Source organism: Suricata suricatta, chromosome 8 (assembly GCF_006229205.1).
Source record: "Suricata suricatta isolate VVHF042 chromosome 8, meerkat_22Aug2017_6uvM2_HiC, whole genome shotgun sequence".
NCBI classification, from domain to species: Eukaryota; Metazoa; Chordata; class Mammalia; order Carnivora; family Herpestidae; genus Suricata; species Suricata suricatta.
Window position 1 is genome coordinate 225,907 of NC_043707.1, and position 1,747 is coordinate 227,653.

At 69.2% G+C, this 1,747-nt stretch overlaps 1 protein-coding gene across 1 annotated transcript in view; it reads left to right on the forward strand.

Annotated features, from left to right (window-relative positions):
• Positions 1-781, forward strand: part of FAM234A (family with sequence similarity 234 member A) — a 19,171-nt gene extending 18,390 nt beyond the window's left edge. Inside the window, exon 13 of the mRNA XM_029948945.1 lies at positions 644-781. Coding sequence (XP_029804805.1) covers positions 644-781 — 138 coding nt within the window. The remainder of the gene's footprint in view (positions 1-643) is intronic.
• The last annotated feature ends 966 nt before the right edge of the window (positions 782-1,747 follow it).

Sequence of the window (1,747 nt, forward strand, 5' to 3'; positions counted from 1 at the left end):
GGGAGCACAGGTCTGTGAGGCCACAGGGAGCAGGGCCCCCTTCCTTCGCCCGGCTTCGTCCGGCCTGGAAATAAAAGACCGCACTCTGAGCCGCTCTGTCGTAGTCCAGATCGTTGAGTGTGCGCCGTGGGGCATGGGGCATGTGAGGCCTGTGGCACGAGGTGTTTGTGAGGCAGGCAGTGGTGGGGGGGGGGGGGGGCGGGCATTCGGTGTCAAAGGCGTCGGCAGGGAGCAGAGGAGGAGAGGGGGTCTTCAGAGGAGACCTGGGGGAGGTGGCGCCGTTTGTGCCCTGCAAGTGCCCCAGTGGAGAGCGTGGACTCTTGGTGCCAGGCCAGCGTCTCCTGGCCGGGCCGGAGTCGCAGGGAGCCCAGCATGGGGCAGGGCCCCAGAGCGAGCAGACGCAGGGGTGCTTTGGGAGCGAGTCCATGGGGTGAAACGCCCACCAGTGCGGGCATCTCCCGGGGCCCGCGCCTTGCCCCTGCCCACGGACCTGGAACCTGCGGGGGGGGGGGGCCTCCTGGGCAGGCGCATCCTGGCACCCTGCAGCCGCCAGCCCTGCGCCACCACCGGTGGCTCCCGTCTGTGGACTGGCCACCACAGCCCTGCCGTGCCAAGGCCGTGCGCACTGGGCGGCCTCTCACAGCAACAAGGGAGCCGCTCCTTGGCAGAGGGTGCCGCCCTGCTGCCCGGACAGCTGCCCTCGGAGCACACAGGCTGCGCAGGGCCCCTGCCTGTCCTGGTTGGGGGCACATCCCCGTTACAGGCCGAGTTTCTGACTTGAGCCGGAGAGAGCAGGGCGAGGTCTTCAAATCTGAGCTGCACTTAGAGGCCCTGAGGAAGAAGTCCTTGTGCCCCATTGCTGGTCTGGTGGGTGCACACCAGGGACCCGGTAGAGGGCCCCCCTCCTGTCCCGTGGATCCGGCAGCCTGATCAGCACTGCGTCCACTTCGCCCCGCTGGAGCAGACACACACAAGGCACACGCTTTCAGACAGTGCAAACCATTTATTCTGGCTCCTTCCGGCGGTACTCAGGGTCATCAGGGGACACTGAGCCCCACATGGCACCGCGGCGGGCCTGGGGCACAGCAAGGCACAGAGGTGAGTCTTGCATCAGGTGACACTGACGGCCAGGGACGGCTGAGCACCAGGAGGAGGCCAGGAACTGGCCAGGGGTGTGGGGCCCCCCGAGGGGCAAGCAGCTCCAGTGTGTACGGAGGGGGTGCAAACCGACCCCCTGCGGGCCTTCCGGGCGGCTCCTCAGGACATTCACAGCACAGGCAGCACAGGGATGAAGAGGCCCCGCGGCACATCCACGAGCAGCAGGCCAGCCTCACGGCTCCAAGGCGGCCCCATCCCTCATGGGCCCGTCCGAGGGGACCCCAGGGCAAGTGTCCACCAACCACAACAGCCAGAAGCTGGAACCGCCTCAGGGCGCAGCTGTTGGCCTGCCACCCCCGCCCCGGGGGGATGTGCAGACAGGGTGGGGACGGACGGGCAGAGGGAGAGGACTGCTGTGGGCCGGAGCCCTTGCCCCTCCAGCCAGGTGTGGACAAGCCAGGGTGGCGCCCGAGGGCCCCGCTCTGCCCAGGGCGGCCCACGGAGACTCCGCGAAGGGGCCCCCGTGGGGCAGAGCCTGGCCTTCCCTCACCCACGCACGTTCCTGCGCACGACGGGGAGGGGAGAGGCCGGCGTGCAAACCGGGCGGAAGCCCCACCCGCCGCGGTGCCGAATCCGCGCCCCCGGAGCG